This window comes from Patagioenas fasciata, chromosome 2 (genome assembly GCF_037038585.1).
Source record: "Patagioenas fasciata isolate bPatFas1 chromosome 2, bPatFas1.hap1, whole genome shotgun sequence".
Classification (NCBI taxonomy): Eukaryota; Metazoa; Chordata; class Aves; order Columbiformes; family Columbidae; genus Patagioenas; species Patagioenas fasciata.
In genome coordinates this window covers 74,278,404-74,291,494 of record NC_092521.1, presented here as the reverse complement: position 1 = coordinate 74,291,494, position 13,091 = coordinate 74,278,404, and the positions used below count along the sequence as shown (strand labels likewise).

The 13,091-nt window shown below is 37.3% G+C and overlaps 1 protein-coding gene across 5 annotated transcripts in view; it reads right to left on the bottom strand.

The window, feature by feature from the left end:
- LOC136098257 (aromatic-L-amino-acid decarboxylase-like) overlaps window positions 1-13,091 on the bottom strand; it is a 65,744-nt gene that overhangs the window by 20,268 nt on the left and 32,385 nt on the right. For all 5 annotated transcript variants that reach the window (XM_071804422.1, XM_065831506.2, XM_071804425.1 and 2 more), the window contains 3 exons: window positions 6,676-6,742; window positions 4,831-4,925; window positions 2,432-2,499 (listed from right to left, as the gene is read on the bottom strand). In XM_071804422.1, the coding sequence (XP_071660523.1) occupies window positions 2,432-2,499; window positions 4,831-4,925; window positions 6,676-6,742 (230 nt within the window). The remainder of the gene's footprint in view (window positions 1-2,431; window positions 2,500-4,830; window positions 4,926-6,675; window positions 6,743-13,091) is intronic.

The window sequence follows — 13,091 nt, the reverse complement described above, 5'->3', positions numbered from 1 at the left end:
AGACATGTAGGCTTCTGCACGTGAAAAATAGTAAAAGACATTCAAAAGACTCTCAATAGAAACTGCTAATAATCTATTTGTGTCTTGAAAATATCCAGTGGACAGAAGGAAGAAATTATTATCTGAAAACACATTTCATTATGGTAGATATTGTAAACAAACCCTTAGTTGTTCTACTGTAATTTATTTGATACATTTGGATACTTCAGTATATTTGTGTTTCAATAGTTGATTCTATAAGCAACTAACTCAAGTTACAAGCAACATCATTAGTTGTCTTGGGAGAGCTTAATTCCTTTTCCTGGAATATGCTGGCCTAAACAATGGAACATGTAACTATTCTGCAGGAACATCTGGTCACTTAGAAACTATAAAAATACTGTCATCTTGCACTTCCTTGGTGATGTTACTGCTTTTTTAGAAGATGGTGCCTGTTCCATCTGGGGACTCCACCGGTCTTGGTCTGGCAGCCATGACGAGCTATCTAAAAGGGTTACTAAAATACATCCAATGCCTGGACATCAATGAGTATGAACCAGTTGAGTTGCACCTCTGTATGGCATGTCTAGACTTCACACTGCGGATTTAAATTTCTTTGCATTAAGTGCTAGTGTCATCTGATAATGGGTAGAAGTGATGTTCTCAACTTTCTTTGCAAATACCCCTGGTTGACTGAAGGAACCCGAAGACATTTTTCAAAAAACTTCTTTGTCAAACTAGAATTTTTCTAAGGCTTGATGTTATGTGAATAAACCTGCTAAGATCTCGCTTGAGGGACACAGATTGACATATCAAGTACTCATAATACTAAACACACAAGAAAAGTCCAGGTGATTAAAGCAATGAAAATTTGTGAAGACTTAATTGGATTGCACAACTGTAGCTTTTAACAGCCTCACTCTATTCTATCCTTTTTAACTGCAAGATACAATAACCAAGGTGACTCCATAGTGTAAAACAACAGGAAAATTTCACTTCGATATACAGGTAAACATTTCCTATAAGCACCATCCTTTCAAACACTCAAACAACCTCCCCAACTAAAAGTTAACACTTAAATCCTGAAAAGAGTAAAAGAAAAGCAAAAATACCAAGACTTTCCAATATTATTATTTTCACTCCCTCTGAAAGAAGACACTTCCTCCTATTTCATAATATTCCAGAGTACCAATTAAACAAGTCAGGCAAAACTGACTGGTAGCGTCAAGGCACAGTCTCTAAAGGACCCCAGCACTTGAATATGGAAAATATACTTTGTTAACAATGTCTCGGAGTGATGAGAAAGGAAAATGAGAAACTACCAATTATCTTCTCCCTGTTTTCGTGTACAGGGGGAGACAGACAGCTAGTTAGGAGGTACCTATCAGCTGTAGTCTTGGGTTAATCACTGTAACTACTGATGAATCAGAATCCAAATGTAAGCCACTTACTCTGAGGAGTACAGTGGGAAAATTCTTAAATTCAAAAATGTAATGTGTATCTGAATAATATGCATATTTGTGCAAAAGCCAACTTTGCTGAGGATTTTTAAGAGGTTGAAGGTTAACCAAAGGCAACTGAGAGATCACTATCGCACATTTCTTCTTCTTTTAAATAAGTTGACCTATTTCTGGATGATGTTTTAGAGTCTTCTTGTTAACATTGGTTTTTCTTCTTTTTTTTTTTCATTTTTGCAAATTTTGTTCTATTATAGCTGAAATTAATGTTTTCTTTTATTTTGATAAGTAGTCTGCATTAACTGAATAGCTGTTTTGCTAATAACTATCATTAGTCATGACACTAAGTTCTGGAGATTCCAGTTTGGGACACAATCATACCATCTACTGTGGGATGTTGTTACTGTTATTGTTACAGCTATGATACTTTGCTTTGTTTCAAATTATATGTACTGGTTTCTACTTTGGCATATTTTTATATCAAAAGGTCATCTCTTCTGTCACCTGGGGAAATTGCAATTGAGTACAAAATTTCATAAACAGTCCTTTTTGAAAATGAATGCTTTTCATCAGCCAAACACCAAGCATTTTTAGAAAACTTTTGAGTCAACACTCAAACAAGGAGAAATTTTATGGAAAAGAAGAGAAAGCCCTGGCTAGCATGCTCTTCATTACATTAACATCCTTAAATAAAGAATTTTCATTTATGCTTTAAACAGTCACAAAATGGAACAAGTCTGAATCTGCACACTTTCCCAGATTTCTCCCTCTCTGGAACATAAGGCAGAGCTCAGAGCTCTTTCTAATTTTTGCCTTTTTTGAAACTTGGATTAAATGAAAGAGTGAATTTTGTAAATAATTTACAAGAGTTAAAGCTATCCAGAACTCCTCATTTCAATCGAGAAATGTAAATAAATGTCTACTGCTAGGAAGGCAGAATAATTTAACATGGGATTTTTGTCTCCTGTAAAGTTTTCTTTTACTGTCATACTTACCACATAGCAGAGCAGTCAAAATTCACTAGGAGCCATTTGTGAGGATTAAAGTTAAATGAATCTGCAAACTGAGAATGAATAAATAATAAACAGAATTATGAAATAGAAAAGGATCCTTGTGCTAATGATCCATCTTTCTCAAATTGTCTGAGTACACGTTACCTACAAATGAATTCCCGAACTGGGGCTTTATAGATAATGTTCATGCTAACATCACCTTGCTTAAAAATTATTGTAGTTAAATCTTCATTTATTTGGGGGTTGGAATTCAGGATAGTTGTGCAGCTAGGCTATTGGTATTATCAAGATATTGAGAATTTGTTATCACAGAATCACAGAATGTTAGAGATTGGAAGGGACCTCAAAAGATCATCTAGTCCAGTCCCCCTACCGGAGCAGGAACACCTAGATGAGGTCACACAGGAAGGCGTCCAGGCGGGTTTTGAATGTCTCCAGAGAAGGAGACTCCACAACCGCCCTGGGCAGCCTGTTCCAGTGTTCTGTTACCCTCACTGAGAAGAAGTTTCTTCACAAATTTAAGTGAAACCTCTTGTGTTCCAGTTTGAACCCATTACCTCCTGTCCTACCATTGGTTGTCACTGAGAAGAGCCTGGCTCCATCCTCATGACACTTACCTTTTATATATTTGTAAACATTAATAAGGTCACGCCTCAGTCTCCTCTAAGCTAAAGAGCCCCAACTCCCTCAGCCTTTCCTCACAAGGGAGATGCTCCACTCCCTTAATCATCTTTGTTGCCCTGCGCTGGACTCTCTCCAGCAGTTCCCTGTCCCTCTTGAACTGAGGGGCCCAGAACTGGACATAATATTTCAGATACAGCCTCACCAGGGCAGAGTCGAGGGGAAGGAGAACCTCTCTCGACCTACTAACCACCCCCCTTCTAATACATCCCAGAATGCCATTGGCCTTCCTGGCCACAAGGGCACAGTGCTGGCTCATGGTCATCCTGCTGTCCACCAGGACCCCAGGTCCCTTTCCCCTACACTGCTCTCTAGCAGATCATTCCCCAATTTATACTGGAGTTATCAGTTATATATGTTATGGAAAAGTATAAATCTCAATGTAAACTAAAATGAAATCTGCATATTCAGGTATACCCACTGTAGTTCATATCCCAGTTTCCAAAAACAACTCACTAAGCTTTCAATTTCCAGGAATATTAAACACATACACAGAAAACTCATGCTTAGAGACAAATCATATCTTTAGTTCAGAATCTGCATATTGCATTCATTCATAAAACTACAACTGACCAGGAAATTACTTTTTTTTTTTTTTTTTTTACTGACAGGGTTTTTTCTTTTAGTAGATGTCATTTTTTCACCTAAGTTAAAAGAAAAAACAACACAGAATAAGCATTCACAATAGATGTTTATATAAATCATGTAACAGGCCCATTTCACTTAATGTGAGATTATCCATCTGTCTGCCTGTCTATCTATCTATTTATCTATCTATCTCACTGTACTATGTAAGGTAGGAAACCTACTCATGGTTCTTTATTATTTACTCTTGTGACAAATGCTGGCCCAGACAAGGGATGCTGTTTCATCTCCTTCAGGAACCAATAACCATAGTTTAAAAAATATTCCCCCACAGGAAATTACAAGCAGCTTCATTTGATGATAAAAAAAGGAGTCAGAAAGAAATGCTTTATTTGTGAGGGGGTTTTCCCTCCCTTTCCTCATTAGCCACTGCATATCAGTGCTGTGTTTGAACTTCTGGCTTTACCAAACAGCAATATTTTCTCCACTGACATGGAAGACATGGACTTATCTGACTGTCTGAGGGAGCAGCAGGAAATTGAAGTGTTCCTATCTGAGCAACTGAACGCCAAGTAGCTCAGCGAGCGGGGGAAAAGGAGCAGGGGTGCTGTTGGGGGAATATTTCATTTAGTTCTCTTGGTTATTAAACCCTGTCTGTTTGAGATATAGCTACTGGCTGCATCTGATATGATTTCCAGAATCAAAGCAAAATAACAGACATAATGAGCTCATTAGTCAGTTGAACATTCTTTTAAATTATTTTTTGTGTGTGTGTATTGTAGAATTAGGGTGTTATAAATGTCCCCTTTTGGATTTTTGAGAAGGTGTTCCTCTTTCTGTTTTGTAAGACAATTTGTTGATTCACGACTACATGCTGTTTTGAATGACAATCTTTTACATACTGTGGTAACTTGGATACTCCCAGAATAAACCAGTAAAAATTATGGTAACATTAGTGATGTATATAGAATATATAGGCATTTGCATTGGAAACTGAAGTGCAACATACTTAGAGATGCTGGAAGAGCCATTAATGTTGGGTGCACAAGAGACCCACAAATTCCATGTAAGAGGCTGGTTTTAGCAGGCTGCTATAGAAGAAACACTTCACTCACCTCTACTCCATTTAGAAGATGCCTGAATTCAGGACAGATGAATGCACTCCCAGCATAGGCTGCATCAATATGCATCCAAATATTTTCCTTATTGCCTAAAAAAAAAAAATAATAATAATTAGAGGGGAAATAAGCTAAGCAGCAGATTCAAAAACCCTGTTAATTTGCATGCAACCAGGTGCCTGAGAGCTTTTCTTTGATGTCATTATTTTCCCAATTTAAAATTAAATTAAGAGATCAAATGTTTCTACCATCTGGGTTTCTATTAATACATAAAGATGTACACATAAAATATTATTCTTCCTCCCCACTTCTACTGGAACAGAGTCCTTACACATCTAGGCTTATTGTATTACTATTAAGCAACTTAAAATATTAAATTATTTTGATTTAAGAACCATTATTTAAAAATGTATATCTAGAGAGGTGGTTATCGTTTCTATGCTAATTGAACTATCTACTTTAGCAAGAGGAGCTAGAGTTTCACCTGTGTTCCCCACTTCTAACTCATTAATCACAAACACACATTTCTAAACAGAGTATTTTACATGTTGATAGTTGTGCATGCACATGCTTTTCAACTACGTGCAGCAAACTATTAATTTTAAGGACTGAAACATGTATGCAAGAGCAAGCTTTGGAAGGTTAGGAAAGCGCTAGTTTTGATTAGTCACTGAATAGTTATTGCAGAAATATTTTAGCATATGAACCTCCCATATATTCTCTCTAATTTAGTATTCACGCTCTGCTATACGCCATCTGTATTAATGCACACGGTAACAATTCTGGTCTCTGAGTTGATGACTGAAGCCCACATAACATCTTTACACTGGTCGCCAAATAATTGTGATGAGTATTTCCCCATACAGACGTATATCCATTCAGATCTGCAATTGGACACCAAGTTCATGCTGTAATTGTCGTTCTTGTGAACTACATTTTCTTTTTGCATAAATGTCTGGAGAAAGTCACTAAAATATTAATCATGACATCCACAATTTACGTATATTTGAAAACGTGTTCAAAGTTCAATTTATTATTTATCTTTAAATATACTTGGTTTCAGACACTGCCTTTACTTCATGGGAGTACTGCTCATGTGTATTAAGAAGAAAATTCACCTGCACAGAGAAAAGCTACCATAAAGCCTCCCAGAGCAAGTCACCACCTCACAAATCCCTAATGTTTTAGGCCCCACCTGAATAAATTAACAGAACATCAAATCGTTCCATGTTCCTGTGAGGCTGCTTCCAATTGCTTGTAGCTATACATTTCCTGTTCTAAATGTACACTTGACTAGATACGGTGCAGTTCTGTTTCATTGTTATCAGCTAGCAAGTGAGTTCTTTTGACCAGGCCTTGCCGCAGATCAAAGCTGGCACAACAGATAGAACAGAAATATTATGAAGAGTCCAGGGCTCGACCGCTGTATCAAGCACCTCGGTAGCTGTCCTGTTTTCTTGCAAGAGAAAGGGAATCGGGGAAGGGAGAGGAAGGATTAAGGAGGTTACACGTGCGGTTTTGGAACATATTTTCCTGCTTTTAATAGTCCTTAGAAGGGCTTGAAGAAAAATGTTACAGACTGAAGCACTTACAGTAAGCTTTAACAGGCAGTGTCGTAACACACACCCCCACCCCCCAAAAAAAACTCTTGGGGTTTTTTTGTCCTCTCTACTGTCTGAGAATGCAAGCTTGCTGCTTGGCCTAATATTAGATAGAAAACTAACTGAGGATCTCATCTATAAGTAGCCTTCTTGAGTCTGGACACCGACACTGAAGAATGACTTGGACATTACTCAAGGTGGCTTAAGCTGGCAGTTTTAGAAAATAGCAGCAAAGACTCACAAATAGGACCCAGTTCTAACAGTTTGTCAAAGGAGCAGGAAGGTGTGGTTCCAAGTGTTGCACAGAACTGCAGAGACAAAAAAAAAAAATAAAAAAGGTAAAAAAATTTAGTGTTACAGCAAAGAAAATTATCAAATGAAAAAAACTGTCTGCAAAGGGAACAATAAACAGAGAAAACAGATTTTATAGGGCAAAATAAATTGATTTTAGCCAATACCCATCCTTCAGTGGAACTTTTGAGAAACTAGTTTTTTTAAAAAAAATAATATAATACTAATATAATACTAATACAAAAATATAATATGTATATATTTATATACTATTATTATAATATTATATTATTATGTAATATTATAATTATATATAGTATATATTTATATAAAAGTGACTGAGAGGTGATGTAATATAGTCACACTATTATGTTAATGCTATATTTTAGAAATGTTCTACATGCTTATCTTGCGGCCAAGTGCTAACCTCACATATGCAGTTATCACCAGAAGGTTTTGCAGTTTACAGTACATAAGCAAGCTCTAAAGTCAAGCAAATTAAAGATGCTGGAATTGCTGTTGACAGAATGGATCACAAAATGTTACTGCCTGAAGAGCCACAGCTCTGTAACAGAGACATGTAATTGATTTGTCCTCAATGGATCTGCAGCCTGGCACCTGTTCACTAGTAGCAAAAGTTTACTACTCAGTTTGCAAGATATTTTCACAGAGAAACTTTTTCTCCCGAATTCATCCTAAAATACTGGAACCATTCGTCCTTCATTCTGTTAATATCTGATTTAATGCATCCTGCTGCATGACCAGTAAGCCAAAAGCCAAGGCAATTTAAATGCTGAAGTTTCACAGTCAAAAGAGAGTATAACCAGGTGAAAATGAGCTATAGTAATTTACTGGGAATATGTAGGTAGAATTACAACTCCAAAAAACAGCTACCAAGTGCATATAACCTGACATGATTTTATTTTTCATTGCAACACTTATGTTTCAAACACCTCTCATTTTTGTAAGCACTAATAAAGACTGGGTCTAGGTTTTGCCTTGCACTGGATTTTTATGTAATATAAGACACTTTCCAGTTGAAATAGGCTAATAAAGTATGCAGGGTTTTAGTTAGAGTATTGAAGTACAAAGGAATTAGATAATTTGTCACACACAAACTATAATACAGCCAGGAGATGACTTTAAATATGTCAAATCCAAATTTTGTTTTTGTTTGGTTTTTGATTCTGGTTACTTTTTCTACCAAGTGCACTGTGGATATTTTCACTGGATGCTCTATACCTGCCACTAGCTACATTTTTCCAAGGAGGATGTGTGCATGCACATCCCTCAGTGAATTCATGACAAGACCTACAAGAAGACAAAGGAACGCCTAGATGATACTTGTTGATCCACTACACCATTCAATAAACAAACGTACTTTCATAGCAAAACATAGAGAAAAACTCTATACTGTGGATTTTTGTCTCACAGCTCCATGATGAGTAGGTATGAAGGACCTTTGGGTTCACTGCTCCCCTGTGTAGTGGAAGTGATACCATCAGGAAAGGTTTCTAGTGGCTCCTTCTCTGCACTGGACTTCTTTGGGTCATCCAACATGCCAAGCAGTATCTTCTGTTTCTTACGTGTCTGCTAAGTTTGTCCAGTGCAGTAAGTTTTCCTGCTGTACTAGAGAATGTCCACATTGTTGTCATTGCTGCTGTGGTGGAGCTGCTGTGGGATGAGGACATGTTGCTGGTGCCCAGCTGAAGGATGCAGCTGGTGGCTTCAGTGCCTGGGCCTGGGTGAACATTTGGCCTGTTCTGTCAAAGGCATGGTGATATGAGTAAGCACTTCTATAGCAAAGGATTTTGTTAATGTGTAAGCTACCTGATGCGGCCTTATCTGCTCTGACCTTTTAGTCTCTCTCTCCAGCACAACAAGCTTTCTACTTCTGAGAAAAGTAATTTCATGTTATAATGCCAGTGGCAATTTTTTTTTCAAAATCCTATAATCTGTTTTAGCCTAATATCACATTTTGCTTGCCAAGTGTATGCTCTTTTCTATTTTTGTCTAGCTTAGACATTTGCCTACCGTCTTTCCTGCATTTCACTGATAACTCATTATTTCTAGGAGTTCCTGTTACTCAAATGTTAAATGATGCCAGACTTTTCTAGGGGGTCTTTTTACTTCTCTTGTAAAAGATGGCACACATTTGCACTAAGTATTCCTGCTCTGATTAAACAGACTGCCTGATAGCTACCAATATTTACCCTTTCATTTGTTCCCTTGAACACTCATCCTCATTTCTAAGTTGTCACTCACTTTCAAGCTAGATATTCCCTTGACTTTTCCACTTCTGTCAGTTATTGGACATTGGAGACTGTTACAAATCATCTACAGTCATGTGTTGAAGCAGGTCCTGTGCAAATCTCAGGACTAAATTTGTTTTCCCTCTGGGGGTTCCCTAGTGAGTCCTCCCAATATCTTCTCACGAAGTTTTAACATGTTGATTTATTTTTGCTTTTCACATTTCCCATCAGGTTTTTTTTTTTCCTCTTCTTTTCATTCTATAAAATAAAATGGCAACAGCACACCAGAAAGCGCTGACATCTTGGAAAAAATAATCTCATTATGAGACAAAGAGTTGGATAAATGTGATGGGATTTTCATTTGCAAGTTCCAGGTTTTTAGAGAATTCATGCAAAGTAAGAGACAGTTGTTCTGCCACTTATTAAACTAGTAAAAAGGGCAGGTGAATATGTGTTAGAAAAGCCAGATATTTAAAATGATTCATCCCTAGAATACTGAAATAATTCAATCATCTATTGCTAGAGAAGTAAACCCTCTCTTTCAAGTACACTTTTGAACATTTCTGTATCTATATTATGGCATATACCTCAGAGATATTTTAAATTGTCATAGGGAGCTGAAATGTTCTGTTTAATGGAAAGTACACAGACAGTACTCCGTTCATGCGAATTTATGTACACTCTTGGAGGAAGTCATATCCTGCCTTTGTATAGGGCAGACATGATTAAATGTATCATATAAACCCTGAAACCTTTTTATCCCTGACAGTGCACCTGTTCCCTCAAAGTCACCATTACAGCAACATTAATAACTATAACCATGTTTCATTGCAACAATAAAAATGTTGGCTATGGGAAAAGTTATTACTAAAAGAAGAAAAGGACAATTTAGGTTTTTCCATATCAAGCTACTTAGAACCTGAGTTTGAAACAAATACAGTTCTGAAAATGAGAAGCACATTGAATGTATAGTTTATAAAATTTTGTTGTTGACACATTCTTCCCTCCAACTAATCTAATCCTTATCTGTACCTGGCCTTTCATGTGGCTCGAGAATATGGAAAAGAACAGAATAATTACAGTGCCTTGAGGTGCGTCTGTGACTTCTCTGGAAGTTTAATTCTCCTTGGAGGGAGGTTGCTTTAAAAAGACAGCAGGATTTTCTTTTTAAAGGAATAAGTTTGCTCCTTTTTTTTTTTTTTTTTTTTTTAATGAGAGGGCATGCATGTATGGAATGAAGATATATTTATCACCTTATTGTCTAGCTAAGATGTTCCCACAATCAGGAGAAGTCTGAATTTCATCTTTGGCTGAACTACAGATGTACAAATTGGGTCACAAGAAATGAAGGATACCATTATGAAAATTCTTATTTTTCTGTATACATAAAGAATGGGGGTTAACCTATTAGACTGGAAAATACCCAAATAAAGAGTGCACTGTAGACTTAGCTCTGCTTTTGTACCTTTATTATATGATTATATGGTGTGGACGTTCTGACAAGATTAGAGGGGAATTATCTTGGCTAGTCCAACAACTAAAATAATGATGGAGAATTCACAAAACAAAGTCACTCATTACTGTTACTAGTGTTGCACTGCAGTTAAAATATTCTCCTTCACATCAGGATAAGGGGTATGTTGCTTCAATGAGAGATTATATGAGTTCAAACATATGCTTAGTTTTTTAAATAATGGTTTGTTTTGTAAATTATACCTCAGTTTCTAAATTAATTTTGTTGTTCCCTCTGCAGGTGTCTAAGCCTCAAAGCTACTTGTTCTGATTCTCAGAAATCACTTAAAGTGACAGAATCTGCTCTTGTCAGGACTCTCATTACCCTGCCTTGGTACTATACAAAGAATCTAATTCGATTTGTAACCTGTATAACACCAGCAAAATCACATTTGTGCAAAGGGCGGGGGAGTGGCTGCGTCACAGAATTGGGACTGATGGCTCAATACAGCCTGCAGGCCTTTTCCTTCTCAGGTTGCACACTTCAAATTTGACTCAGCCCTGGCTGCGAATACAAAACAGCTTAAATACTTGAATCAGTCATCTTGTGTATTACTTTCCTGAAATCAAGAGCTGTGTCAGGGAACATGCATGAATCTTTACGATGCCTGAGAGCAATGACTCTCAGTCTTTTCAATTGGAAGACCTCCTACAGCTTTTGAAAAAAAGTGGATATATTTTGCACAGTTTCACCACAATGTTTTTCATTCGCAAGTAACTAAAATGAGAGAATAGTCTATGTTCTCTTACTATTTTTATGTGCTCCTTCTCTGTTGTTTGCCAGATTGTACTCATGAGAATGTCTGTGGCTTGAAGAAAACTGCAACTGTTGACTAAACCACCATTTAGTATTTTATGAAACAGCGATCATTCACAAGCTGTGTGTTAAGAAACATTGCCCTAGAAGCCTGTGCATGTCCCAAGAATGCTTCTTCCACATCGGAAACAGTGGTCAGGATCTAAGCATTAACTTCTGCTGAAAAGGAGCTTCACTTCAGCTAGAATCAGAGAGGTTTCACGGTGGACTTTGTTCACCATCAAAGCAATCGTGGTATAGCAGCTGTATACTGGATGGGGTTGTTGAACTATATTGTACTATATCTATGCCAGCTGCAACACATCAGTGTTGATTTATGAAAGACAGCATAAAACTCACAGGCCACTTAGATACATTCAAGTGAACTAGGCTGGAATGCAGCAAACTCTACCTCTGAATTTAGCAGTGCTCAGCTCAGTGGTCTCCACAATTGAGCATCTGGGTCAACATCCATCCAACAGAAGCCTGTCTCAAGCTGGGAGAATAGGGCCCAAATGAGAGAAGCATTTATGTTTGTGCTTAACCATCAGTTAGTGTTTATAATTCATGAAATGGACCTGACTTCAGCATGTGCATTACAGCTCTCGCTCAGCTGGTGGTTAGATGAAGGGCTGCATATCAGCCACGCTTGGATATTACTCCTCAGTAAATTGCGGCAACTTTAGCACCTCAGCACCTGACACAGTTAGTGCTTTGTTTCCACAGTCTGCTTGCTTTACTATATGAAAATATATCTGTTTGAATTTCTGCAAAAGTATTTTGAAAGAAACAAATTAACACAAGTATGAACTTAAAAATTAAAAAATGAAAGAAAATTAGAGGTCTAGGTACACTAATTGGCAATAGCCTTCACTGAACAAAGTTATATACACATTACTATTGCTAAAAGATGCTAATGGTGGATAGGAATTCAAAGACTCATTGTAAAAACAATGCCTCTCCCCAAAAAAGGCTTCCAAATCCTATGCACGCGGAAAGCAAACCTATAATTACCAGATTGCCGCAACAACAGAACCTGTTTCACACTAAGCAAGTGCGCCCCTGATCCTCTGCTCACCTCTACAAGCAAAGCACTTAAAGCACTTCCACGAAGCTCAGCGTAATGATTCCTTGATTCCTTGTTCATTCATTAACTACAAGAGAAGAATAGTGCCTATAAGGCACTGTGATTTGCTTGTATCATCTTTTTAATTTCCCACTTTTTTTTTTTTTTTTCTGATAAGGGGGACTGCATCAGCTTGGATGCAACCAAGATCTCTTCATTAGCAAAGATGTCTCTGCTGCCTTTTCTGGCAGAATTTCTCCTGTTAAACTTTCTGCTTTGATGCTGAATTGCTCCCCTTAGTGAAAGATCAGTGAATACAGGGAGAGAAGGAATAAAGTGGCCTAAGGTGTTTCCTTGGCAATGCGCATATCTTTGTCATCAGAACAAAATAAAATAGCACCAAAGTACTCAAGAACAGAAGAAATGGAAAGGCTTTTGAAATCTGCAAGCCAGAAAAAGGAGCCCTAACACAGTATGTGAACTGCTGCTCAGCATGACAGAGAATTAACACACCTTTTGAGCTAAGAGGCCAACCATAAAGATAATGAGATCTAGTTTAATCTAAGCTGACATGTTTTATGTATACAAATAAATGGAAGACCTGGCACAGGCCATATTAACTCAGACTGAGCCTCTCCTGTCTTTGAAAGCCTGTTAGGCACAGCTAAGCAAACAGAGGAAGAAAAACAACAGTTAAATCATCCTTTATAAAGGTGTCACTGAATGCATTAAACAGAATG